Here is a 27446-nt window from a genome sequence, read left to right as displayed (position 1 = left end):
GTAATGGTACGGCTCTGAGAAGCTGTCCTTCAAATGCATGTTCACCAGTGGCCCACGGGCAGGAAGAATCACAGCAAGCACACTGACCCAGTTAGAGAGCTACAAGGAGGGATTGAGCGAACTGAGATAGAGAAAAAAAGAAATAAAGTAAAAACTGAGAGTGACAAGATCAAAAACTCCTCTTGCCAGCATATTCCAACAGATCATGCCCAGATCATTCATTGTCTTCACATTACTTGGTTGACCTCACTTGTGTCAAGACATAGAAGGAGCATTCCCTTTCAGCCTCATTTTCACTCTTTCATAATCACTAGTCAAATCAAGAAAGAACTTGCTGGAGTATGTCACCTGCCAGGCACGAACTGAAGAACACAGATCCATGAATATTTGATTTTACATAATCAGACTATTCACAAGAAGCATTGCATCACCATCGAATTAACTCACATCCTGTAGAGTCACTATATTGCGACTCAATCAGTCTGGGCAGAGCAGAGAGCCAGTCAACTACTCTGGATAAAGTGTCCCTTTGTAACAGGTCGCCCATAGATGGTCTTGCAGAAGGTCAACTTGAGTTACATAATGGACCTTAAAATAGCTTGAAGTGCTAGACGTGAGGCTGACCTTGTGGTTTGGTTCTCTGGAGGTAACGACGGCAATGATGATTGTGAGAGATTCTTGTCTCTGGTGACAGGACAGGATCTGACACCTATACATGCCTCCGGGTTCTCAGGTATCCTCCATCAGGTCTCATCTATCAAACGGCGGATTATCTCAGTGCCACATGGGTGTGTTGGGCATGCTTTGGCTCTAGCAGGCAGCCATGTGTAACAGTGATGTCAGCCTACCTTGCAGCGGTGGAAGTGAGCCGTCTGCTTGCTTAGCTTTGGATGTTGCTTGGGAAGAGGTGGGAAGCACCCCGGAGTTTAGGAAAAGAGGATACAGGCTGAGAAGGAGAAATGGAGGGATGATCAAGGCCCAGAAGACCGTAGAGGAGAAGCGAGTTTGCGGGAAAGGGCGGAAGCGGAAGGTGACTTGGTACCACAGGCTTTTTGGCTACAGGTTAGTGACAGTTTTGTGGTCTCTTTGCAAAATAGTTTGACCAGGTGAAGCTGCACGTCTCTTAAGCAGCAGAACTTCACTCTTTTACTACTTTTCTTACTAAAATCGAGAGTGGGCGGTTTGGGAGATGATATCTTAGCGGTGTATGTGGGTTGACACCTGACTTAAAGCGTGGACGGAGTTTTCATCCCACACACAACTACAAAACGTAATTGGCTGAGACAATGGGAGTGGGGACAGAGGTTATGATGCTGACAACAAGATTTAAGACTTAAATACACCAACGGTGGCGTGTGTTGAACTGTTGCCTTGACTACACTGGAGGGATGATATTACCGCAGGGTGTTGTGGGAGGGAGATTGAACACACATCCCCTGCATTCGCAAACCCTCTGTTCATTCTTTCATGTCTGCTACTTGGATAAACAGGAACTCGCACTGCAAATTAATACTGGCCGATGATACATGTCACACACATGCACATCATCCTTCTGCAATCTCTCAATGAAGCCAGACCTCTGTCAAAGCTGGATTTAGTAGAACTAATTCCATTATAGCAGTCTCGCTGATTGCTCTTCCTGTCTGTTTCCACCGGCTCTGGATGGCGTGTGGCGTATCCTTTATCTCAAATTGTGTTCCATTCTCCCTGCACGGTGTGCACTCAGTTGATTACTTTCTAGTGAAATGTTCTGCCCTCTGTGAAATGACACTGTGTTTACCCAGGACTGATTACACACGCTAATTTATGGTGTCCTTAAACAGTGGACACCGTTGATTGATTTGCTTAATGCCTTGGAATAATATTAAACAGAAATGCGTTACTCATTTACCTGACTGCAATTGGAAAGAAGACATGGAGGTCTCAACCTCTTCTGATGTCTCTATATCAGTCTGTGGATTTGATCATTTTAGCGTAGACATGTGACACTAATGATTTAGGATTCAGGATGTTTTCTAACGAAAGCTTTCTTACTCAGCTCCTCGTGTTGCATGTTTCCTTCACAGCATTTTGTCAATAATGGCTTTTTTTCCGATGCATATTTAATCAAATTTCACTTTTTGTTGCTCACAAATCACTCTTCCATTGCTTAGGAGACTCACATTTATGTTTTATTTAAGTATCAACTTTGTTTAAAGAGAAGGTTATTGTTGAGATCTGTTCTGAAACCCTAGAGAAGACATGTTAGATGTCTTGTTTCATCTCCATTTTGGCAAATGGTGTCTAGAAGCAATTTGATATGTTAAAGAGAACCTGGTTTATGTATTTGTCATGTTCTTGGCCTTCCCCTCATTTCATCACAGTGGCATATTTCCAACGCACATGTCATCCGGCTCTATTTTTAGCTCGGAGGGTAAAGGTGATCTCGTGACCCTGGCTCCCTCACAAAAGAGCTCGTAACTGGACTCTTGCGATAATTTTAGACGAGGATTTGAAACTTTCAGCAGGGTGTCAGGTATACGGCCCACCATATCCTCATTTGTTCTTCTTTTCACCCCCTTCCTCCACTGCTTGTGTCGTGAGTGTGTGAAATTATACAGCCAGCATTGGGTCACTTTCAATCTTTGCTTCAAAAGGGACGACCATATGGCGCTGTGTGTTTACTATGTTAAATACTGAGCTCTTTGGAGGAAGATCAGGTGGCAGCAGTTTTTGAGGAAGGAGCTTGGAGATTCAGCGAGTTTAGTTACACACTGTAATATGCACAACTTGCAAATAACACAGCTGGAGATATGAAACATGCATGCTACACATTCACTTTGATATATCAGTAACAAATGCAAGTGTTAGTGTTCCTGTAGCTCAATTGGTAGAGCATTGCATTATCAAGCGCAATGTTGGGGGTTTGATTCCCTGGGAACACATGATAGGTAAAAATTGTTAGCCTGAATGCACTGTAAGTCGCTTTGGATAAAGGCATCTGCTAAATGCATAAATTTAAATTTAAATTTTATGTACTTGATAAATGTTTTGGTAATAGTATGCTATACATCTCCTGAAACATATTTTGCTATTTAAGCCAGTTTTTTTTTTACTCTTGTGAACATAAGTTTGAGTAGATCTAATTGTGATTCTGTCGTGGGATGATGGCTAATTCTATGGAAGAATGACAGACAGAAGAAGTGATCAAGTGCAAGTCCCTTGCTGGGACACAAGCACACACACACACACACACACACACATTGTGTCTAAGAACAATCTTTGCTTATTTCATACCATATGAGGCAGAAGCTCTCTTGCATGCAGGGAATTATGGGAACTTCCTGGCCAAGCAGACTGGTTAACAGATTGGTCTGGATCATTTTGATACTGGCACAAGGTAGACGGCCATCTCCTGTTGTGTGTGTGTGTGTTTTCAGTGTGTCCCCGCTTTAGCTCCACGATGACTAGTCCTTTTATGTGCAACAGCAAGGAGCTTCAGCCCAGATGTCAAACCTTCAGTTCAGTAAGGTCTCATTATTTTCTCTTGAATGCGTTTACTCTTGTCTGAAGCTATTTGTGGTCATTCTGCTTTGCAGGAAAGCCATCTCCCGGTCAGGCCTCCAGCATTTGGGTCCGGCCCACAATCCCTTCCCTGCCCTGAGCAATGGACCGGCCAAGGAGCTTCGCAGCACAGTGGACTGGAGCGTAAGTGTTCCTCATCTGTCTTTCACTCCGGTTTTTATTTGAACCCCCTAAAACACCCTAACAACCACCTAATAGCCATCCAGAACCAGTGTTGTTTCAGTATTATTTATATACTATTATAGTCTATTTATATAGTGTTACATATGATTCATATTTTAACTTGACTTGCAGTTTTAATTTTATGTAGCTTTATTGTGCTTATCATTTTTATAAGATTTATTGTTTCTCTTTAAACGTTTCTATTTAGCTTTAATTTAATTTATATAAATGTGTATGTGACATAAAAAAAAATCTAATTTAGTTTTATTTGAGTTACATTTTTGTGATTTTAGTATAGTGTACACTTGAATCTGATTTTATTTCAGTTAGTTGCATTTAGATGTTCTTTCTTGCATTTTTCAGCATAACTTAAATAAGTTTCAAGTGAGCTTTTATTGTTATTTTATTTCAGTTTTTGAGCTTTTATTTCATTATTATTATTTTTAAATGCCTTTATTTGGCTTTAATATATTATTTATGTTTTTTTTTCAGTAATTTTAGTGCTTCAGCATAAGCGTATTTATTTCAGTTAGCTGTTTTTCATGTAATATTTATTTTTGATATCATTTTATTTTGTTTAGCAACAGTATAGCAATGCAGTGTATACTTGTAATGAGTTTACCACAGGTGGCAATAGTTTACAATGTTTCAGATTTTTTATTTAATGAAATATAGAGTTTTGTGTATAATATGAGAAGTTCCCAGACTTGATCACTAATGTTAGTGTTGAGGATAAGGTTGTGCATTAGTTTTGCACATGTCAGCACATTCGGACTGCTGGCGCGGTTAGTCGTGGGTGGGTCACGCAAAGACAGTTGGCATGACAAAAGAGAGACTCGTTAATCCAGGTGCTGTGTGTACAGATGGAGACCGCTGAGGGGGCGGAGCCCAGCGGGGCACTTCCTGTGCGTCTTAGCTGGCCTTTCCTTCCCCGCTAGTTCCCAATGTGACCAGCGCAGCCATCAAACATTAATGTGCCTTCCTAGAGCTGCTAAGTGTTTGTGTGTGTGTGTGTGTGTGTGTGTGTGTGTGTGAGTCAGTGCTAATTGTAGCCTCACACAACAGTGTTGTTGCCATATGAAATAAGTGCTTGTGTTATTTAAATGTGCATTACATGCTCCTATACATTGGTTAAGTCAGTTTATAAAGTACAGATCGATTCAAAGCAGCTTCACAGTAATAAAACAAGAAAGTAACATTGTTAATATTGCAACATTTTTCAAGAAGGAAATGAATACAGTTGCATTATTGAAGGATTTTGAAATATTAATAATACTGTTATTTTCTTGGTTTAGTACTAGTTTATGTATATTTTAGTTTACAAGCTGCTTTGAATAGATCTTTACCATATAAACCTTTAGACTTATTATTCAGTTCTGTGGAGTTCAATTTAGTTCAGTAAAGAGTAAATGTTAAATAGTTAATTAGTTATGAAGTGAACTCAGAATTACAATGTTAAAAAAAATTTTTTTTTTTTAAAGTTGTAAGTAACAAACACTGTTGGAGTAAATTTCACAAGAACATTTCTCTTTCTACTTTAAAACTTTGTTTAATTCAATTTTACTCTCCGTTTCTTTTTAATGAACTGTGAAATTTTCTAGCAATTTCCAAGTGAAAATTTGCTCAGACTATAAAGCATTTTTCTAGAAAATAGTGTCATTATAAAAAAATAGTCAATTTAGTGTTGATTCAGTTTAGTTTAATAATGATTTGCTACATGCTAATCAGTTAGCACAAGTGGATTTTTTAAATTCTTGAGAGCATTTGATCAATACTTTTGAATTGTTTTCCTGACAGAGTAAAATTGACTTTTAAATGAGCATATATACTAATTTTGTGAGCATTTATGAGTGGACTTGGACATGGTCTCATTTGTAGATTTTGCCCTCAAGTTCTCACATTTGTCTGCTGCATACGTCATTGACACTCAGAAAAGTAACCATTAGAGTCCAAATGAGACATAACCATGTATTAAAAGCCATTAAAGTTTTGATTTTGTATCTTGATGCGCAGGAGAATGCAGTGAACGGTGATCACCTGTGGCTGGAGACAAATTGCTCCGGTGATCTCTGCTACCTGGGTGAAGAGACGTGCGTGGTCAAGATTGCAGTGAGTATCATGTGATTAAACAGAGCGGGGAAGTCAGATGATTGCTGTGTTTGCACGGCGAGCTGAAGGCAGAGAAGAGTGCCATTAGAGCTTTTCTTTCATGAGATAATGTGAGGCTGGTGTGTATTGAAAGGAAGAGCCAGCTATTAGTCTGAGAATCTACAGCAGGTAAAAGGATTTTTTCAGGCTTTTGTTAAAGCACTGCGCCACACTCTGATGTTTTCAAAACCGTGGCAATTTATTATTGCCACTTCAAGCAGTTGGCAAAATCCTTCCTTTTTTACTGCTGAAGATGAGAGCATATTCCTGTTACAGTTAGACTGATTGTAGATGTGTGCTCTTGCTCTGTGTTTTGTGCTGTTGGGTTCTCTTTAAGAAGTCGGCTCCCCGGAGGAAGTGTGCCGCCTGTAAGATCGTGGTCCACACGGCGTGTATCGAGGAGCTGGACAAGGTGAGCGGAGGCAGAAATATCGGTTTAATTCATGCACGTCATCAACAGATGAGCATTGACGTTTGTCTCTTCAAACAGACATCAGGAGGATGATGAAATGGCAGGAGATGGTATAATCTAGGTATTGCAGTTATGGTTTTTAGGATCAGGAGTTTTGGGTTCCTGCTGTTGCGGTATTCAAATATAGTTATCAGCACAATTGGGTGAATAGATGTGAAAGAATATCTAGGTAACGGTATATATTGCAATATATATAGTGTCTTGCTGGACATTTTATGAATGTTTTTACTTTGTTGTAATGTCTTTAACAGTTTTAATAGTGTATGTATATAAGGTAAATAGAGATTATTTTTTATTATGGTTTAAAAAAAATTTATATCACACACACGCATATATATATATATATATATATATATATATATATATATATAATTTCACAATGCATATATTTATATATCATAATTATATCACATTATATAACATTTATCTAACATGAATACATGCTATTAATATAATATATTATATAATACAATTTTTATATTTTTCTCAGTGCAGTTGCATGAAAGAATATAAAGTTTGCGTTATATATCCCAGTATTTATTGTCATGCTGAAATTTTTTATAAAAAATGGTTCATATTTTATTAACTATATGGTAATATCAGTTTTTACGTAATTGTTTGATGTAAAGATATTATAAATTATTTTATTTTTTTAATAGTTCAGAGATTACTTTTTTTAATTCTATTTTAAATCTAATATAATAATATTATATTATTAAAAAAAACAATATAGTGTAAATGTGTCACGTTGCAATATGTGCTATAATACAATATCATGTAATAGTTCTGTTTATTTGTTTATCAGTGAAACTGCATGAAGAGACAACATGAAATATCAAGCTAACAGTATACATCAAAATGCTTTATATTTTAATAATAATGTAGTTATGTCTGTTTTTGGATAGATTCATGAACTCAATATATTCTAAATTATTTAGAATTATTTAAAAGTCTGGTTTTCCTTTTTTCATTTTTAAAACAATTAACTAATTCGAAGTAATAATAATAATAATATTGTGTTGATGTGCATTTCACATTTAAATTGTATTACATTAATTGTATAATATGAGCTACAACAATAATAGCTTCTCATTTTGTTATATTTCTACTTGAACTGTCTCCTCACAGATCAACTTCCGCTGCAAACCCACTTTCAGAGAGGGTGGCTCGCGATGCCTTAGAGATGTGAGTCCACCTCATCCCCACACGACTTTCAATCATATTTCACACTGAAGTTTGTGATGTACTTATTGTACTCCATGTGCTATGGCAGAATGAACCCTTGTTGGCACGTTTACATGTGACCCGTTGTGTCTGTTTGCGACAGCAGAACGTTTTGAGACATCACTGGGTCCATCGCAGGCGACAGGAAGGGAAGTGTCGTCAGTGCGGAAAAGTACGTCACGCCTTCAGAGTTTATTGTAGGAGTCATATGCAAAAGTCTTGTACGTTCATGCCAACTTTCACTTTAATTGCAGAGTTTCCCGCAGAAGTTCTTCCACAGCAAGGAGATTGTGGCCATCAGCTGCTCCTGGTGCAAGCAGGCAGTGAGTGGCACGTCTCACACAATCTTGCTGGTTTGTGTAATGCAGAACTCTTCCATCTCGATCTCTGTTTTTATTTCTGTCTATCAGTTCCATAACAAGGTCACGTGCTTCATGCTACATCAGATCGAGGAGCCCTGCTCTCTAGGAGCTCACGCCGGGGTCATCATCCCCCCTTCCTGGATCATCAAAGTCAGGAAACCACAGGTATGCACACCTCAGACGGTTTGGGGGGGACATTTTTCATCAGCACTAAAGAGAAGAAGTTATGTTATAATAATATAAAGCTGGCCTGTATGATCTTGTCTTCTGCATTCAGTTACGCTGATCAGATTCATTTTAAATACTCTTTTAAGCTGCAAGATTTGATATTAGTAACAGTGTGTTTCATAAAACTTGTCTACATATTTTATATGGAGCTTCTGTCATTGTTTCATACATTGCAAAAATGATTTCTTACACTGTTTTTGCCTTATCCAGTACAAATATCTAAACATTAACTGAAATTGAACCGTTTGCATCAGAACCAGAATGACTTAAGATATAAAGACTTGTGTGTGTGTGTGTGTGTGTATGTATGTGTATATATATATATATATACATATATATATATATAAATTACAATTAAGTAAGCTAATGCTGGGGGGACTTTGAATTCAAATGGTAAACAAATGTATTTTTCTTACCACATAAGCAAATTTATTTTTAAAAGCTAAAATTTTCTTTACTTTGATAGTGTTGATAGTTTGGCTATGTTTTGGCTTAGTCGGCGTATCTCTCCTGTGTCCCAGAGCTCATTTAAAAACTCCACTCGAAGGAAAAAACGGACGTCGTTCAAAAGAAGAGCCAGCAAAAAGGGGACAGATGTGAGTAGATCTGATTCCTGTCCTGTTCCTACTTTTAAATGATGCCATAGTATTTTCTGAGGTCCTTTTTCCATTAACTCCAGCTCGCGATCTTGTGATCATCTGTCCCTACAGCTTACTGCAGTGGTGTGTGTGTGTGTGTGTGTGTGTGTCTGCAAATGTGCACTTACCAAAGTATAATGAAGTGATTTTTGCAGGAATCAAAATGGCGACCGTTCATGCTGAAGCCGATGCCCTCTCCGCTGATGAAGCCAGTGCTGGTGTTCGTCAACCCCAAGAGTGGAGGAAACCAGGTGATCCTCTGAATAAAGAGACTAATGGAGGAATAATGTACAGTCATTATAGTACAAGAACCTCTGAAAGGAACATAATGACCAAACAGCTCTACATTAAACTAATTAGCATGATTAAAACTAGTGCTGTCAAAATTAGCGCGTTAACGCATTCGATTAATTTGAAATATTTAACGCGTTAAAAAAAAATAACGCAATTAACGCGGTTGCAGTTTTTTTCTTTCCAGTTGTGGCCTATGTGTGTTCATCGTGCAAAGAAATATGGATAAGACCAAGGAATGACATTTAGACGCAAAGTTTCAGTATAAAACTCTGCCGGATTACTCTTCAGTCTGCCACAAGAAGTAGCGGAGTATTTTTTGTACACAGTGCCGCGAACTGTCAATCACTCCTGTGCGCGTGCATCACTGTCCTCCTCGCAGCTGCAGCAACTTGCGCTCTCTCTCTTCATCAAGCTTTAAAACAAAAAGGGGACAAAAAGATCATATTGTCTTTGTGCATATGCTATAGATTAATTAGATAAATGAATATCTAAATTTGTGCCTTGCCGTCTACAGTATTTTTTTAGAACTTAGAAAAAAGATGCTGCAGCCAATGAGCAGCCAGCGGGGGCTGCAGGACGACTCAACCTCCGCAGACAGTTTTTAATGTTTATCAGACAATAAATACTCAAGATTTTGCTTTAGTATAACTCACAACTAGTTTCACACACCTTCTCCGGCCACGTTGAGTTGTTGACACTTAACAGTGGGAAAAGCGACACATGCGCTATTCACTTGTATAACTTAAGGGTGAATGGGTAATGTAGTTTCTGCTCTGGGTGGGATGAATTAGGAAGCTTGCATTGTGAAGGGCGCTCTGAAAATCGGCAGTGCAGGTAAAAGATTAAAACCTCTATTAAAACAGATGTCCAAATGAGCGTACCGGTACGCTACAAGCACGTTCTGGGCGCACGGAGAGGTGGCGGTACGCTCAAGAGCTATATTTGGAAGTGGCGGTACTGAGTACCTGTGCTTACTGGCCCACTTAAAGCACTGGCAATGACTATACTTTGGAATTTTTTTGCAGTCCACTTAGAATTCAACATGGAAATCATTTTTGTTTTTTATTGGCATTGATTGTTTTGAAATTCAAATGGTACTTACATGCCTGTGTTTTTATTTCTGTAATAAATATGGCTTTCAAGCCAACAGTTAATTTGGAGGATATTGATGGTTTATTGCAGGTATGTTGTTTACATGAGAAAATCTGTGTTACAAGTTAAACAAAAATTCCAATAAACAATCATATTTTGAATTTAAATAGTTTCTTTGTCTTGAGTTTACATTAATTATTTACATTTTACATTTACATATCCAAAAAGTTTCAGTCTTTTAATTGCGATTAATCGCGATTAATCGCGATTAATTTTAAAAAATTGTGCGATTAATTAGTTAATTTTTTTTAATCGATTGACAGCACTAATTAAAACATAAATATACGACGGTGTTTTAGTTCCACATAAAAAAGCTAAACAAAAAACCCCGAAGATTACAAGATTAAAGTCATTATATTTCGAGAATAAAGTCGAAATACTTAGAGAATAAAGTCGGAATGTTTCGAGCAAAAAAGTTGGAATGTTTCGAGAATAAAAGTCGGAATGTTTCGAGAATAAAAGTCGAAATGTTTCGAGAATAAAAGTCGGAATGCTTCGAGAATAAAAGTCAAAATGTTTCGAGAATAAAAGTCGGAATGTTTCGAGAATAAAAGTTGGAATGTTTCGAGAATAAAAGTTGGAATGCTTCGAGAATAAAAGTGGGAATGTTTCGAGAATAAAGTCCAAATGTTTAGAGTTTAAATTAAAGTTATATTATTTTGAGAGTAGGCCTTTATTGCAGATGTAAATGTCCCGGATCGAGACGAAGTTGCAGGATTGATTTGAATATTGTTGGATCCGAGCGGTTGCATCATTTTACCGGGATGAGGAAGAGTCCGTTTTAAACAACTTATTATCAAGAGTATGATATTTATTAACCGACTAAACAGGAACAACTTTTTATCTTAACATCAGCTCACACACCCAATCGACATTCCTTCGGGGGGGGCACTGTAGTTCTCTTATTTAACGCTTTTTTAATATGCTACAAATAAATGTGGGATTATAAGCAGGAATCATACCATGTGTCATACTCGAGGGGAAAATGTTTGGAAATAATATTTAATATCTTCCATTGCATTCATTATTTTTAGTGCGCCAACCACCCAATAGCAATAAGCTTTGTGAAAAAAACAAAAACAAATTATGTGTCTTACAATAATGTATTTTTCAAGCTCTTTAATGATCAGATCGCTGTATTTATGTGAAAAAATTCATTAAATTAAACAGTTTTCTTTGTGAAAATTCCAAATATGTGAAAATGTATTCGTTATATTTCAACTTTAATCTCGTAATATTTTGCCTTTACTCTCAAAATATTTCGACTTTAATCTCGTAAAATTTCGACTTTATTCTCAAAATATTTAGACTTTAATCTCGTAAAATTTTGACTTTATTCTCGAAATATTTCAACTTTATTCTCGTAGTATTCCGACTTTATTCTCGAAACATTTAGACTTTATTCTCTTAATATTATGACTTTAATCTTGTAATCTTCTATTTATTTATTTTTTTAACGTGCCACTAAAGCGTCGTCATATGAATGGATGCATTATATAAACAAATCAGTATTTCATGTCCTTTTACTTTATTGCATGGGAAGAGAGATCTATCTGTCTGTTCTCCTTAGGGGACGAAGCTGCTGCAGATGTTCATGTGGATCCTGAACCCTCGGCAGGTGTTTGATTTGTCTCAGGGAGGGCCCAGAGAAGCGTGAGTCTCTCGATTTCCGCGCTCTCTTTCATTACATCTCAGATCATCTCTCTCTTCCTCCCTTTATGCACTTTAACCCACCATTTCTTTGTCCTGACCACATTAATTATGTAGCCGTCAGATCTCAGCAGTGAGGGAGTTCAGTGTTCTGGTAGCATCTCTCCCAGCTGCCCACCGCCTCAGTTCGTCTCAGTAATTGAGCCGTGAGGCAGCAAAGCACAGGCCATGGGCTCTGAAGGGCTCTGCTGCTGACAGAGAGAGAGAGAGAGAGAGAGAGAGAGTGAAGAAGGGAGGGCAGACACAGCTGGGCGGCTGGAGGGCTTTTCTTCTGAGCTGTCTGACAGAGCTGTGATTAAACTCACTCTATTAAATCAGAAAACCAACACACATCCAGTGGCCCCCAAAACATTTAATCCACACTTTAAAATCTCATTGCATTAGAAGGGAAAATGAAAATATCAAACTAAGTGCCATTTATTTCAAAGAAACATTTCACAAATCAATATTTGTAATTGGGTTTACATGATGAATGCACATTCAAAATGAAGTCAAAATGGGCGACACTTTACAGTAGGGTTCAATTTGTTAAATATATTTAATGCATTAACTAACACTAAGTTACAATGAGCACTACTAAGGTTTACTGTACATTTAAGTTCAGTTTGTTAGTGTTAATTAATGCATTAGGTACTAATTTAACGAATTTACTAATTATAAATGTATTGCATTTATCAATCTAGGTTAATTATTAAATATAGTGTTGTTAATTCCTCTTCTTTTATAATACGTGAACTGATATTTGTTTACACAACTTGAAGCGTTAAATGTACTGCCGTATAAATTAAAATTAACATTAATGAATTAATAAATGCTGTAAAGTTATTGTCTATCGTTAGTTCATGATGCCTAATGCATTAATTTAATGATAATGATTTTCTTTGTCATTACAAAATGGCTTAACGTGAAACATTGTTAGTTAGTTCATGATACTTGTTTTGATATTTTTGTCTAATGCAGTGAAATTCATACTTTTAAATGTGCCTGATGTGTCCAAACACTGTTCATTGTCTTTGAACTGCTCTCATGTCTGGATTTGTTATGCAAAATGGAGTATTCTGTTAATTAGCATGCTAATAATAATCAGTAACACACATGACTATTGTTTCCCTCCGTCCGTCAGGCTGGAATTATACAGGAAAGTGCCAAATCTTCGCATCCTTGCCTGTGGAGGAGATGGAACGGTAAGATGCAGTGTATGCTGGGATGATCAGATTCAGAGGATGTAGAAAAGAATCACTTTCTTTAGAATAATCACAGTTTGTTGCTTTGCAGTCTGAAATGCAAACGGCCACAGTTTTTGTTTTATCCAGCTGTAATCACTTTACTCAGCTTCATAACATCCAAGTGAAAGATATAACACCAACAGTTATCACCTTCTCAATGGCACAGAAAGCCATTTGACTGCCAGCTGTGTTCATTTTGATGGTTTTTCAGTCCTTGGTAGTGCAACTGAAGCAAACAATCAGCCATGGGTGGCAAAACACTTACAAAAGTCAGGAGATGGAAAATACAAAATGCAAAGGCTTTATAAAAGCCTAGAAGCACAGTGAAGTCTATTATTAAGAAGTGGAAGGTATTGGTATGACACAGAGCCTCCCTGTATCAGGACGTCAATCTTAACTGGATGAAAGAGCTGGAGGAAACCGGTCAGAGAGGTGACCAAGAGGTCTACAGCAAGCTGCAGGAATTTGTGACAAAGAGTGGTCAAATCTGGCCATCCTCTGCCAGAAAGCTGTCAATGGGAAGAAGCTTCATCTTCCAACATGACAATGACCCAAAGCACACAGCAAAACTGAGCACACAGTGGTTGAAGGAGGAAAAGCTGCGTGTCCTTGCATGACCTAGTCAGAGTTCAGACACAAATGCTTGCCATCAAACTGAACTGAACTCAAGCGGCTCTGCAAAGAAGAGGGTGGAAATTTAACAAAGTCTAGATGTGCAGAGACAAATCCCAACAGACTAAAGGCTGTAATTAAAGCAAAATGTGCTTCAACAAAACACTGACACAAGAGGGTGATCCTTTTCCTAACTCAGTGATTCTGTTTTTAATTTTTGTCTGAAATGTTGGTGTTTTATCTTTCACCTGGATGTTTAAGTTGCACTGAGTAAATACAGCTGGATGAAACAAAAACTGATTATTTTAAAGGGGGTGGTTCTTTTCTATACCCACTGTACAGTATGTCCATCCCACATGGAGATTAGACATTTTGGAGGTACCCCCTCTGGCGAACAAGCAGTGAACAAACACTGTTATTAGCTAATGGTGGTTTGCTGTGTCTAATTTCTTGATCTGTGACTTGATTTCCTGAGCGCTCTGGCGTTTCTGACCCTGAGTTTGAGTGGTTTGTCCTCTGTTGTGTAGGTGGGCTGGATCCTCTCCGCTTTAGATGAACTACAAATGAACCCACAACCTCCTGTAGCTGTGCTTCCTCTTGGTACAGGAAATGACCTTGCCAGGACACTGAACTGGGGAGGGGTGAGTCAACTCATCTTTAATCATCTTTAATTCAATTTACTATTTTTATACCCCAGATGTCAGCATTAGTTTGATATGATCAGGCTGCTCTGCTCTGATTGGCTGAGAAGCTGCTGTAAGTGAGACACTTACATGTTAATGTTTTAGTATTCTTAAAATACTAAAAATATGTCTAAATAATTTAAAAATATATATATCTAAATATGTTTAGAAATGTCTATATTTTTATGTCATTTATGTTTTTTAAATATATTTTTTAAATGTATGCCTAATTTGTTTTAAAGCTGTCCATGTATCATTTTTATATATATATATTTTTTAAACGTCTAAATATTGTTTTAAGTCCTAATATCTACAAATGCATTTATATATTTGTAAAGTACGTCCGAAAAAAAAAGATACATCTATTTTAAAAAATAAATAATTTGTTTTGAATGTCTTAACATCAATGAAAATGTCTTTTAATTTTTTTAATTTTTTTTTTTTTAAATGTCTTAAATGTTGTATTAAGTGTCTAAATATACATTTAAGTATGTTTGAAAAATTATATAAAATATATATATATATATTTTTTAAGTGATTAAATTTAATTTAATTTAAAGGTTTAATATTTAAAAAATATATATCTTAATATTTTTTTAAAGTGGAAAAATACAATTTTATGTTTTATTAACAATTTTCCACCCGTGAAAATAAACAGGCTGTATTTGCTGCAATAAGTTATATTTAAAAATGCAATCGAATTAAAATTCATTTAAAAGCTGTAAATCGGTTGTTTTACATTAGTCCGATATGATGGAGCTTCTCTGATGAACGGCGCTCGTTATTTTGGACTTATACTCTGACTGTGTGTCTGAGAAACCCTGGCCTTGGGGTCTGGAGTGTCTCTCAGGTTTTTCTGTGCTTCAATCTAAAGTCTGTTATCAGCAATGAAGCGTGTTTTAATGATTCATATTGACAGATCTGTGTTTATGCCAGGAGTAAATAGCCGTGGTGTTGGCAAAGACCTCTCAACTCAACATGATCTCTTGCTGTTTCAGGGCTACACAGACGAGCCGGTGTCGAAGGTCTTGTGTCACGTGGAGGACGGGACGGTGGTGCAGCTGGACCGCTGGAATCTGACGGTGGAGCGATCGGCCGTTCAGCCGGAGGAGGGAACGCAGAAGGTGATGTCTGTGTTCATGCAGACAGACACAGTGATTGGGTTGTGTTTATACGCTGCTCATAGATCTGTGTGTATGTTCTCAGCTTCCTCTAAACGTGTTCAATAACTACTTCAGCCTCGGCTTCGATGCCCACGTCACACTGGAGTTCCACGAGTCCAGAGGTTTGTGACGCTCTGTCCTATCTACGAGGCATTTCATTTTATTTGAATAAATGTATTTTATTACCTGTTAGTCAAGGTTTAAATAAATTCTTAAAAAATACAAAGTAAAACGGTTTTACATAGAAGTACAAAAAAAAGTAAAACACTTCATATTTTTTAAAAATGTCTTAATATATATATTTTAATATAGATATATCTTAATATATTTTATAAAACGTCTAAAGGTTTAAAAAATATTTTTTTTATTTATAAAATTTGTTTAAATTTATATAAAATACATCTTAATATTATTTAACATTTCTTAATGTCTTAATGTTTAAAAAAAGTATTTTTGAATATCTATATATGTTTTATAAAACACATATAAATCTTTTTTATTTCTTAATATTTCCCAAAATTCTTAATATTTTAAAAATGTTAATATTTTTTATAAGATGCATCTTGATATATATATATATATATATATATATATATCAATATTTTAAATATATCTTAAGATTTTTTTGTCTTCATTTATTTTCTGTAAGAAAAAATATGTGTGTGTGTGTGTGTTTTAAAAATTAGCTTAATATTTTAATTTTGTTGACCTTTTTCCACCCTTTGAATGAAAGAATCTGTATTTGAAATTAAAACTTAAATTGAAATTAAAAAACATTTGCTGCAAAACTTCATTAGATAAATTCTAACGAATTAACAAATGTAACATGGATTTGCCTTTTATTAAAATAATATTAAGATTTAATTTCAATTTTAATGTTATAATCATTTGATTATGTTAAATATATTTTCATTTTTTTCATTTAAATATAATACTACTATTTAAATGAATAGATGCATTTAATATGTTAATTATGATTTCAGATTATTATTTAAATGCAGCCATTTCAATATGTTTGAAATGGCATTTTTTTAAATAGATATTTTGTTTTCCAAGGGAATGCATGAACATATTACCAAACCTTTTGTATGTAAATTGTCTTGTAATTTGTGGTGTAGTTCATATTATTGTTCATCCAAGGCAAGCTGCTGAATACTGAATAGCTGTTGATGTCTAAATGTGGGCGGGGTTATGTTAATATGATGACATAACCATGAAACTTAGAGTATATGTGGAACACTGAAAGCTCTTAGTTTAAAAGAGCAAGAAAAGTCTTTTCAAAATGAATTCTTGACTTAAATGAAATGGTCCTGTTGGCTGAGCTCTTTAAGTATCTGTTCTTTCTCCGAGTCTTAATCATTTGTGGTTGTGCTCCTTCACAGAAGCCAATCCCGAGAAATTCAACAGTCGCTTCCGTAACAAGATGTTCTATGCAGGGGTAAGCAGAGTCCCATCTATCTGACAGACTGAGTAAGTGTGTGTTTGAGTGTGTGTGTGTGTCCCCTCAGGCGGCGTTCTCTGACTTCCTCCAGCGGAGCTCCAGGGATCTGTCCAAGCACGTCAGGGTGGTGGTGAGTATGAAGCTCTCATGAAGTGCCCACTCCAGCTGTTCCTTTACTCTTATGCTAACTTAGCCATCGTTCACCTGATGTTCTTTTTCAATTAAACTAAAATTAATTTCCTTCTTTATATTGACAGTGTGACGGTACAGATCTCACTCCCAAGATTCAGGAACTGAAGTTTCAGTGCATCGTCTTCTTGAATATTCCCAGGTTTGTGCAAAAATAAGGGGAAAACTCAGGAACATGCATCCTTTTTTAATCATAAATTATATATATATATATATATATATATATATATATATATTTATATATATATATATATATTTTTTTTTTTTTTTTTACATATTTGTATAATTTAATAAATTTTTATTATTTTTTTTATTAATATTAAATGTTTTTTTACAAATATATATTAATATTTGAAAAAGCCTATTAATGTATTAATATTAAATGTATAATGTATAAATTATTAATATTAATGTATTAATATTAAAAACACTACTATACAAATATATATATATATATATATATATATATATATATATATATATATATATATATATATATATATATATATGTATGTCATTTTGTCTTATTATTATATTTATTTATTAAGCAATTTGTTAAAAAAGAAGTTAATCATTTTAAAGTAAAATACTTACACTTTCTGAATTTCAATATGTAACATTTGCTGCAAATTGAATTTAATAATGTAACCTGGATTAGTCATTTAGTAAACTAATATTGCAATTTAATTTAAATGTGAATGTGTCTAGTTTTAAAACTCAATTTAACACTAATTTAAATGTTTGATTATTTGCTATTTAAAAATGTAATTATATTGCTTGAAGTGGATGGATGTTAAATATGTTAATGAGGATAGCAAAATGATCATTTTAGATATAGTTTAGCTTTAAATGCATTACGCAGACAATACATTTCAACTTGCAATTGCATAGACATTCTGTGACAAAAATATGTCAGTTGTCTTTCAAAACATGTTTTTCTGTCAAGCTTGGTACATTGGAAAAGTGTCTGGGTTAAAGGTCAGCACAAAACAGCTAATAATGGACTTTAACAAACACATTAGTGTTGTACTCCGTGCCAAGAAAAAACAGTTCTGTACAAATGCTTACTGTAATGTTTTTGTCATAACAGTGTTGAAATGCTAAGCTTGAAAAGGTCAATTATAATAAGTGCGACTATAATGAAGCACTGATGAAGACTGTAAGAGAAACTTCTGACCTACATGATGTCACTTCCTCAAATATGATTTCAGAAAGATCAAATTATGTTTTAAACTATCCATGAGGGGAAATGTCATAGAATAATAGAGTTTATAGAGTTTATAGAGCATTTTTGCAAAATAATAAAGATAAAATAATTATATATATATATATATGTATGTATATGTATGTATATGTATGTATATATATATATATATATATATATATATATATATATACCTCTTAATAATAGTGAAGAACCGGGTCATCCTGTACAACTATACGAAATAACTTTTTTTTTTTTACAGAATTACTTTTTTTTTTTTACCCTTTCAAATATAATCGTTATCAATAAGGTCATGCTAACTGGAAAAAAAAAACATAAATTTATTTATTAGTTGTTATTTTTACTTTACTGAAACATTGAAATATAATGGTACCATGCAAACTATAAAAACTAAATATATATATATATATCTTTTTTTTTTTTATTACAGAGAATGTATTTAAGTATTTTTAAAAATACATAATTTTTAAAAATGTCTAAATATGTTAAAATATATTTGTAATAATATATTTTTTGTAAGATACGAAATATTTTTAGAAGACACATCCAAATATCTTGAAAATATTTATTTTTTAATTTCATGTTTTTTTTTTACATATTTGTATAATTTAAAAATTTATTAATATTAAATGTTTTTTACAAATATATATATTCATATTTAAAAAAGCCTATTAATGTATTAATATTAAATGTATAATGTCTAAATTATTAATATTAATGTATTAATATTAAAAACACTAATATACAAAAATATAATAATAATAAGACAAAATTATATATAATATATATATTTATTTAGCAATTTGTTAAAAAAGAAGTTGAAGTCATTTTTAAAGTCAGAGATGTTTTTCTCAGATTATATAACCCTTTAAAATATTATAGTGATGAATAGGGTCATGCAAACTAAAAATCAATGTAAGCTTTTAGTCAATGCTGATTTGCACTGTACGTTAATCACAGTTGAATCTTTCAAATAATGTCAAAAAGTTCAGTAGTAAGTTATGAGGACACAAATGGCGTATTTCCTGACTGTCTGCGGGTTTTGTGTTTTCTGTAGTCAAGCTTTAATGAAACATGTCGTCTTGTTCTCCTCATTGCCCCGGTGTCTGCAGGTACTGTGCAGGGACCATGCCGTGGGGCAACACGGGCGACCACCGAGCTTTCGAGCCTCAGAGACATGATGACGGCTGCATCGAGGTGATCGGCTTCACCATGGCCTCACTGGTGAGTGTTTGAGCTCTTTCTGGGAGACTGAGAAAAAAATGTAGGGCTCATGACTTGCATGCATTTCCCGTCTTCACCTGAAGGCGGCGCTGCAGGTGGGCGGTCACGGCGAGCGCCTGCATCAGTGCAGAGAGGTGGTCCTCACCACCTTCAAGACTCTGCCGGTGCAGGTGGACGGAGAGCCCTGCCGCCTCGCACCCTCCACCCTCCGAATATCTCTGAGGAACCAGGCCAACATGGTGCAGAAGAGCAAGAGACGCACGTCTGTGCCGCTGCTCAACGAGTGAGTGCCTCAAATACACCGCTGCAAAATACACGAGCCAAGATGAGGGTTGACATGCCTTCTAAGACAAGGTTTCATTGAAAAAAAGAAATCATTTTTATGATATCTGACAGCTTGAACCAACTTTCCTCCTGTCATTACAAGGTCAATTTGTCTGATATTAAAAAGACTTGCTGACCTTGACAGCCGTGAGGGTCTACAGGGGTCATACGTCAGTCATATTTATTTTTCTATTGTTTTCTTGTCACAAAAAAAAATACAACTCCACCAATGGCTACAAAACACTAATATATATATATATATATAAAAATCAATAATAATATGCAATATGTTTAAATAAGAAATAATAGATATAAAGTTTGAAGTTGGTAAGATTATTTTAACAGTTGTGCAGTTTAATATTTTTGTAAAAGTAGAATAAAAAATTCTACAGCATTTATTTGCAATGGAAATCTTTAACATTATCAAAAATACCAATACTAATGTAATCTTGTACTGTACAATATGTATGTATGCATGTGTGTGTGTGTATATATATATATATATATATATATATATATATACTGTATATATACATACATGCATATACCACACATATTACATTTTATGCCCCATAAAAGTAGCTAAATACAGTTTAATTAGAAAATGAAACACATTTTTATCATGAAGTGTGAAGTTTTCATTTGTATAAATTATGTTTTGAATGCTTTTTGAATGAGTTAATAGACCCAGACACACAAAATGCACATAACTTACAGTTGATCTCAGAATGAGGGTATTTCCCTCTCAAACACACACACACACACACAGATGAGAGTGTGTAACTAACCATCTAACCGTGTGTGTGTGGCTCGTGTGCTTCTAGTAACAGCACTAATCCACACGTGCTGGTTCTGCTCTCTGTGCTGCTCTCAGTGGGTTTTTTTCTTTTTTCTTTCTTTTTCTCCATCTCTCTTTCTCCTCCTAAATTACCGGTTGCCCTTCATGCGTTTGTCTGTCATCTCGGCCTCCGTCTCTCTCTCTCTCTCTCTCTCTGTCTCTGTGCTGATGGCTTGGCTGTGTTCCTGTGTGGCTGCGCTGACGCAGCATTCAGAAAGTGTGCGCAGCCGACCTGCGCCGCCTCTCTGCTCCCCCCGACTCCTTCTCTGTGTAAGTACGGTATCTCTCAGCATCCCTCCAGCACACACACACACACACAGGTGTGTGACAGAGCGTGTGTGTATCTGTGTGAGTCCAGGCCTCTCACTTGTGAGTGTTTTGTGTTTTTCACTCAGCTCAGTCAACATGAAATCAAATCTGCCCCCGTTTATAGGCTTGATACACGTTTCTGATACACAAATCAGACCAATAAAGTATTCATAATCAGATTTTATATAAGATAAATACAATATAATTTATATTTATATATTTTAATTAAATAAACGGAATCATTTAATTGTAAAATTATATATTTATATATATATATATAATCTTTATTTTGACTAACACTTTTATTTGTATATTTTTAGATATATTTGTAAATATTTTGAATTAAAATAATGATTAAAAAAAAATATTATTTTAATTAAAACAAAAATAATTATTTGTATTACTTAATTAATTATCTTTTTATTTATTTATTGTCTATGCCAGCATTGTTGACTATATGGACCACATAAGCGGAAAAATAATGCTAATCATTAACCTTAAAGCTACTTAAATGTTTTAAATGCTTTATAAAATGATTGCAATTACAGTACAGAATTACTGAATATTGCTACTGAATATTAGATTCATTTAAATATGTCATGATTCGTTTAAGGGACAATCATGTTGACTAGAATAAAGATGACAGATTTGGTCTAAACCGACCAAACGGCCACAAAAAGCATTTTCTGCATTAATATTCCTTTCTGATCTTCACCTGTCTTTTTGTGAAGCTCATTTTCACTCTTCCTCACGCGCTCCTCATCGTCTGAGATTACCATTCTGTTTTCATTAGTTTTTGATTATGAATCAGCGTGATCATAAATCGTTTCCATGTAGTTCCTGTGAGCATTGTCAGCAAGCAGAAGATTAAACTGAGAAGATGTCTGTTCCACCTCACCTTTGTTGACTGGATATTTCATGGATGTGGCGTCAGTTCTCATTTGTTGTCGTCTGTGTATCGCAGCCCTCATGCCGTGCCTGAGCGTCTGCGTCTGCGCGTGAACCGCATCGTCCTGCAGGAGTACGAGAGCATGCAGCTGGACAAGGAGCGTCTGCGTGACATCTGTAAGTTCCTGACGTTTCCCACAGTTCAGTTCACATAGCATAATACAGAGGGGAGAATATATGACTGTGTGTGTGTGCTTGGTCAGCTACTCCTGTTGGCATCGTGGTGGTGAGAGGAGACTGTGACCTGGAAACCTGTCGCCTGTTCATTGACAGACTGCAGGAGGTGAGCACTTCCCATGATGCTCCTGTCAGACTGATTTCATTGAGCACTGAATCAATACAGTTACTTCATTTAAACATCAACATTTAACCTCAAATGTAACGTGTTTTTAAATCATGGTATAAGTTCGTGTACTTCTCACACATTTGTCTCTTGTTGGCAGGATTTGCATCAGGCGCCCTCCAGTGGTCACAGAGTACACTACCAGGTAAGAGATTAATTATATTTATTATTAAAAAAAAAATTATGTCTCAATAAATAAAAAAAAAAAAAAAAAAAAAAAAAAAATATTAAATAAAATAAAATATAAAATAAATAAATAATAAAAATAAATACGAATTTAAATCAATTAATACTGTAATGATAACATCATAAATATGAAAATCAAAACTATTCATGCCAGAATTTAAGTCTATTAATTCTGTAATGATAACTTAATAAAAAAAAATATTTTATTAAAATATTCACACCAGAATTTTGATATTTTAATTTTGTAATGATAATTTAATTTAAAAAAATACATTAAAATATTAATATCAGAATTTAAAATCAATAATGTAATGATAACATCATAGATCTAATAAATCTTAAATATTCATGCCAGAGTTTTCGTCTATTAATTGTGTAATAATAAGTTAATAAAGAGATTAATAATCAGAATTTTAAATATAAATTTTGTAATTATAAAAAAATTCAAATTCAAATCAGAATTTATATATGGTAATTTAGTACCAACTAAAATTTAACCACATTAAAATTAGAATGTAGTAAATATGTAATACTTTTAATAAATTAGAGCATAGTGTTTAATGAAGTAGTCTTCTGCTGTGGCCAACAAAATACAAGATAATTTATTAAATATAGCGATATATAAATAAATTATACCCCATGTATTGTGTGTCTCCAGGTGATTCAAACTGAAAATAAAATGCATATGCACAATGAAAACTTGACTTGTTTTTGCTGTGTTTTGTCAGGATGAGAGCGCAGGTCTGCCGCGGCCCAGTTCAGCACACAGACTTTCACCAAACTGGAGCTTCTTAGACTGTGAGCCTCTTCATGTGTACTGTAAGATGAGACCTGCTCTGCTTCTGGATAGTTTAACCAGTGGCATGTTTATTCTGTTTCCAGCTACATCAGCTGACCGCTTGTATCGCATAGACAAGGCTCAGGTATGATTGTTAAACAATTTGCTTAAAAATGAAAAAGTTATCAGGAAGCTGTATAATATGTGTGTACAAACAGGAGCACCTGCACTTCGTGACCGAAATATGCCAGGAGGAGGTTTTCATCCTGGACCACGAGGCTCCAGCGGTGAGCCAGGTCCCTGGGATGCCAGATGTGGTGGTGGAGCCCAGTTCTGGGTGAGATTCATCAATACCTTGTGTTTTTTTTTGTTCATTCCTGATAGTTTTATACCTCTTTGCGCTGTGTAATTGCATAATAAAACTTTTTATTTTTGCTCTTGTTTTTTAATTACAGGGCATCCCTGACAACAGACGAACAAGGTACATTAATACTTACATTTATGCATTTAGCAGACAATTTTATCCAAAGCGTCTTACAGTGCATTCAGACTACTACTTTTTTTTTTTTTGATCAGTATGTACAAACACAAATAGGAAACTGTTAAGAAATGGAGCAGGTTTTCTTTAAAAGTTGATGTATCCTGCCAGAAGTCATGTGATCACTTCTCACAATGAAAAGTCATCACCAGAAACCAGAAAAATCCCACATGCATGTCATGCATTTCCTAGGATGCTTGCTATACTATGCATGACCTTTACTCATCGTTTTGAAAAATTTCTCAACCTTTTTCCAGCTCTCCTGTCAGCTGCTGATAGCGGAGACGTGGAGGTGGTAAGATTTTGACATTTCCTTGTTTTATGAATTGAAAGTGGAAGAGGTTTTGAGAGGTGACTCAACACGGTAGAGCACAAGCATTTGCATAACTAGTTTTCTGATTAAATACCCATGCATCGTCACTCATCCTGACTCATGAAGGGGTTCGGGTCCCGGGTCTTACAGGTGTCGGGCTCCTGCACCAGCGGGGTCAGTCTGTTGGTGCGGGACGCTATGGGCTGCAACGCTCTGCACCTGGCCGCCCAACACGGACACACAGAGATCGTGAGTTTTATTCTAGAGCACGGTGAGTGAGAGACGAGCCCTCAGGCATACACACTCATTTGTGTACGAAAAAAAGGTCCAACGTTTCTTTGTCAATTGCTCAGCTGGCGTAGAAGGGAAGTTTTTGTGTGTGAGTTACAGAACAATCCCATGTCTAACCAAAACCAAAAGCAGTTTAGAGTAAATAACTGTTTCTATATATATATATATGTGTGTGTGTGTGTGTGTGTGTGTATACAGTATGCAAAAATATTTTGTATAGAGTATTTACTTTTTAAAATGTCAATATAAATGTTTAAATTTCTTAGATTTCCATATACTTTTTGGTGCATAAAATAAAATACATTTTAATAATAATAAGTTTTATATGCATATATGTAGTTTTTTTTTTCATTTTCAAATGCTTCTGAATGTTGCATTACATTTTTAATGCCTTAAATGACCAAATACTTCAGAAATTAAAAAAATATGTATTTTAATAATTTATTACTATATTATATGCATACATACAAAATATTTTTAAGAGTTTAAATGCCAAGTGACATTTTTAAATGTCTTAAATAACCCAAAATCTGTCTGTCTGTCTATCTAATACACACGCATAAAGTGCGTTTAAACATGTCTTATATATTATTACATATTATTTTTATAAAATGGTATGTGTCTATATATATATATATATATATATATATATATATATATATATATATATATATATATAATTTCTAAAAATAAATTATTCAATAAAATACTATTGCTAAATATTGATACTAATATTATTATACTAATATACTATTTTACAAAACTATATACAATGTACAAGTTTAATTTCTTGACACTGACTTTGATATCAAAACTCGGTTTCTTTCAGGGTCAAAGCTGATGTTGGATTTAACTGACAGAGACACGTATGTAGCGCCGATTTGATGCACTTATTTGCCTGTCAGTCATGTACAGTAAGCTGGCATTTCATTTGTCTTCATTTCCTTTTCAGAGGCGACACTGCATTGCACAAAGCCGCGTCTCGGCAGCATGTGGAGGTGTGCAGACGTTTGCTGGAGGCTGGGGCTTCCCTCAGCAAAACTAACTTCCTCGTGAGAATCTGCTTGTTTCCTCTTTGTTTCAAATATGGTGACCGTAATTCAGTAGTCAGATTCATGTCACATTGACCTTTTCAGGGAAAAACTCCCAAGGATTGTGCCCTAGATGCTGGGAACCCCGAGTTGGCGTTACTCATGGAGAAGCAGCCGGTGGAGGAGCCGGCGGCGCACGAGGATCTGGAGACGGCTGTATGAACACGCTCATGAGTCAGAGTCAGGAAAGTTTTTCCCCACAGAAAGTGGCTGTCGGCACTCCTCCGAGCGTCCGCTCGCACTCGCAGAGACAGAACGGGAGCGCGTAAGAGAAGAATGACAAAGAGGGAGGAGAATCGAGAGCGCCCCGGGCTAAGAGAGTCCTCGGGATCGTGTCTAGCTGTTGTTTTTCCACTAATGTCGCTGTGGGGTTTCAGCATTTATTTATTGCTCTTATTTATTCCAACTATTTATTCAAAGATGCATTGGGTTTTTATGTTGCATCACAAGCTAGTTTTAGAAACGAAAGATGCCAGAGATTGAAGCTTTCATGCATCACGTTGTGTGCCGAAGACACACAGAAGAAGAAGATACCGAAAAGAGTTCGATTAAAGCGGGATCTTCTTCAGAGACACAATCATTTCTGAGCTCTTAAACCCAAACTACAGGCTTTTCACGTTTTGTTTGTGTGCCGTACCAGTGGCGTGATTGTGAAAATACTTTAAAACGACGAGAGAAGGTCTGAGCCATATTCAATGCAATATGAATGGATGACATTTGTGCATTTATCTATTTTAATATTACATTACATTAATGTTTCAAGACGAGCAAAGGAACCGGATGTGTTTTTCCAATTGATGGCAGCTGACTGGTTTCTGAAATGCCAAGTTGCTGATCATAAGGTAGCATTTGACAGAAGAATGACAAAAAGAAAAAAAGAAAATGGACGCTGCTGAGAGTTAATCCTGGTATTTTGAACATATACTCAGTCCGTGTCCAGTCACTCATGACGGGGAAATGCCCAGCGATGTGTCTGCATGAGAAGCGGATCACGGTTGAGCCTTCGTGAGATCCATTTACATACGAGAGATCATTTTAAAGCATTATTGTGCATGGAAATTTTCGTTACCTCTCTGGATGTTTCTACCCCTCGATGATTATGTTAACGAAATGGCATTATTTCTTTTTGTCATTTTAAATTATATGAAAAACATTAAATTGTTCAGTGGTTGTATTTTTTTTTTTTTTTTTTTTTTTAATGGGACAACTTGAATGTTTTAGTTTTTTTCACATTTCTAAATATCTATTTCAGGTGTGTATGAGGTCAGTGGGTGAGTAGATGTGACGGATATGATGTGCACGATCTCAAAACTGGGAATGCTTCTCATTAAAGCCAGTCAGATGGAAAGCACCAGTGTTGTGTGTTTACTGGACAGTCATAGAAAACCCTGAAGTTACAGCTAGAGAAGTTAAAATACTTTAAATAACACGCAGTGTTTCCTTACTTGGACATTTTCTTTGCAGGTATAGTTTTTATAGATAACGTTTATATTTAGTCATTTAGCAGACGCATTTTATCCAAATGAGGGAAATGGAAGCAATCAAAAACAACAAAAGGGCAATGATACACAAATGCTACGACAAGACTCAGTTAGCTTAACACAGTACACATAACAAGGGCTTTTAAATAATATAATAAATAAAAAGAAAACATATAGAATATAAAAAGAATAGAGCAAGCTAGTGTTAGATGTCTTTTTTCTCTTCTTTTATTAATTGTATAATAAAAGAAAAGAAAACAAAAAGGTTAGAAAGCTAGTTAGATTTTTA

At 35.2% G+C, this 27446-nt stretch overlaps 1 protein-coding gene across 11 annotated transcripts in view; it reads left to right on the top strand.

Annotated features, from left to right (window-relative positions):
* Positions 1-27027, top strand: part of LOC113096631 (diacylglycerol kinase iota-like) — a 40293-nt gene extending 13266 nt beyond the window's left edge. Inside the window, exons 1-33 of one of the 11 annotated variants that reach the window (XM_026262011.1) lie at positions 584-1062; positions 3579-3687; positions 5740-5835; positions 6215-6286; positions 7475-7531; positions 7677-7742; positions 7825-7893; positions 7981-8097; positions 8682-8756; positions 8954-9049; positions 11815-11897; positions 13078-13138; positions 14320-14433; positions 15474-15599; positions 15682-15760; positions 17021-17076; positions 17147-17209; positions 17337-17410; positions 19606-19717; positions 19801-20000; positions 21087-21149; positions 22153-22253; positions 22340-22419; positions 22580-22624; positions 23394-23463; positions 23548-23588; positions 23662-23780; positions 23899-23924; positions 24239-24276; positions 24445-24565; positions 25415-25451; positions 25538-25637; positions 25722-27027. In XM_026262011.1, coding sequence (XP_026117796.1) covers positions 824-1062; positions 3579-3687; positions 5740-5835; positions 6215-6286; positions 7475-7531; positions 7677-7742; positions 7825-7893; positions 7981-8097; positions 8682-8756; positions 8954-9049; positions 11815-11897; positions 13078-13138; positions 14320-14433; positions 15474-15599; positions 15682-15760; positions 17021-17076; positions 17147-17209; positions 17337-17410; positions 19606-19717; positions 19801-20000; positions 21087-21149; positions 22153-22253; positions 22340-22419; positions 22580-22624; positions 23394-23463; positions 23548-23588; positions 23662-23780; positions 23899-23924; positions 24239-24276; positions 24445-24565; positions 25415-25451; positions 25538-25637; positions 25722-25838 — 2922 coding nt within the window. In that variant the 5' untranslated portion in view covers positions 584-823 and the 3' untranslated portion in view covers positions 25839-27027. Of the gene's footprint in view, positions 1-583; positions 1063-3578; positions 3688-5739; positions 5836-6211; positions 6287-7474; positions 7532-7619; positions 7743-7824; positions 7894-7980; positions 8098-8681; positions 8757-8953; positions 9050-11814; positions 11898-13077; positions 13139-14319; positions 14434-15473; positions 15600-15681; positions 15761-17020; positions 17077-17146; positions 17210-17336; positions 17411-19605; positions 19718-19800; positions 20001-21086; positions 21150-22152; positions 22254-22339; positions 22420-22579; positions 22625-23393; positions 23464-23547; positions 23589-23661; positions 23781-23898; positions 23925-24238; positions 24277-24444; positions 24566-25414; positions 25452-25537; positions 25638-25721 lie in introns of those variants that run through there. The other 10 variants (XM_026262007.1, XM_026262010.1, XM_026262009.1 and 7 more) reach the window with 10 other exon arrangements.
* Positions 27028-27446: the final 419 nt, after the last annotated feature.

Source organism: Carassius auratus, unplaced genomic scaffold, assembly GCF_003368295.1.
Source record: "Carassius auratus strain Wakin unplaced genomic scaffold, ASM336829v1 scaf_tig00216011, whole genome shotgun sequence".
NCBI classification, from domain to species: domain Eukaryota; kingdom Metazoa; phylum Chordata; class Actinopteri; order Cypriniformes; family Cyprinidae; genus Carassius; species Carassius auratus.
This window is presented reverse-complemented; position numbering and strand designations above follow the sequence as displayed.